This window comes from Buceros rhinoceros, unplaced genomic scaffold (assembly GCF_000710305.1).
Source record: "Buceros rhinoceros silvestris isolate BGI_N320 unplaced genomic scaffold, ASM71030v1 scaffold37445, whole genome shotgun sequence".
NCBI classification, from domain to species: domain Eukaryota; kingdom Metazoa; phylum Chordata; class Aves; order Bucerotiformes; family Bucerotidae; genus Buceros; species Buceros rhinoceros.
In genome coordinates, this window is record NW_010414018.1 from 325 (window position 1) to 1,350 (window position 1,026).

The following is a 1,026-nucleotide window of genomic DNA, read 5'->3' on the forward strand; positions in this document are numbered from 1 at the left end:
CCTGTTTGGGTTGCAAATCAGACGGAGGGGTTTAGGCTGGTTCCTGAAGAGCCAGCTGGCGTGAATTATCCAATGCAAAAGCTGATTTTTTGTGCCCACTCCACTTCTGGTTGAGTTGAGCAGTCTGGTTCTATGCAGCGCTGTTCATAACCAGCCAGTTCACAGTCCACGGCATTCCCAAGGGGATCAGGCTTCACAGATTTAAAACAACAAAATGAACAAAATCCCCCCAAACCAAACCAACCAAAAAAAAAAAAAAAACCAAACAAAAAAACCCCATGTTCTAGATAATGTGACACACTGGCATCGCTGGCGTACCAGTTCCTGTAGGCTTCCAGTTTTTGTAGGCGTATTTGCCCAGTATTAGGACCGGTAGCAGTCGAGTGTTCACAGTGAGTGAGTTCTCAGCAACTATCAGTTTCAGCTCCTCACTAGACCCCCAGGTTAATGCTGAAACGTGGTGCTGCGTGCGTGGGTAAGAACAGTGTGGCTTTCTGTCTGTCGTTTGTGACGGTCTGCGTGTCGGTTTGGTAATATCTGTGCACAACCCAAACACCCGCGGAAGCTTTTGCGCAGGACGTAAATACTGTGCTTTGTTTCTTTCGACAGGATAATTGAAGCGATCTGCATAGGCTGGTTCACTGCAGAGTGCATTGTGAGGTTCATCGTCTCCAAGAACAAGTGTGAGTTTGTCAGAAGACCTCTCAACATCATTGATTTACTGGCCATTACTCCTTACTACATCTCTGTTCTAATGACAGTTTTCACAGGGGAGAATTCGCAGCTTCAGAGGGCTGGAGTCACCTTGAGGGTCTTAAGAATGATGAGGATTTTTTGGGTGATTAAACTGGCTCGTCATTTCATTGGCCTTCAAACGCTTGGTCTGACTCTGAAGCGTTGTTACAGAGAGATGGTGATGCTACTTGTCTTTATCTGTGTTGCCATGGCAATTTTCAGTGCACTTTCCCAGCTTCTTGAAAATGGGCTGGACTTGGGAACAAAGAATAAGGATTATGCCAGCATTCC

At 46.1% G+C, this 1,026-nt stretch overlaps 1 protein-coding gene across 1 annotated transcript in view; it reads left to right on the top strand.

The window, feature by feature from the left end:
* Positions 1–609: 609 nt before the first annotated feature.
* Positions 610–1,026, top strand: part of KCNG3 (potassium voltage-gated channel, subfamily G, member 3) — a gene marked incomplete at its 5' end in the record, with an annotated part of 730 nt that continues 313 nt past the window's right edge. Inside the window, one exon of the mRNA XM_010136958.1 lies at positions 610–1,024. Coding sequence (XP_010135260.1) covers positions 610–1,024 — 415 coding nt within the window. The remainder of the gene's footprint in view (positions 1,025–1,026) is intronic.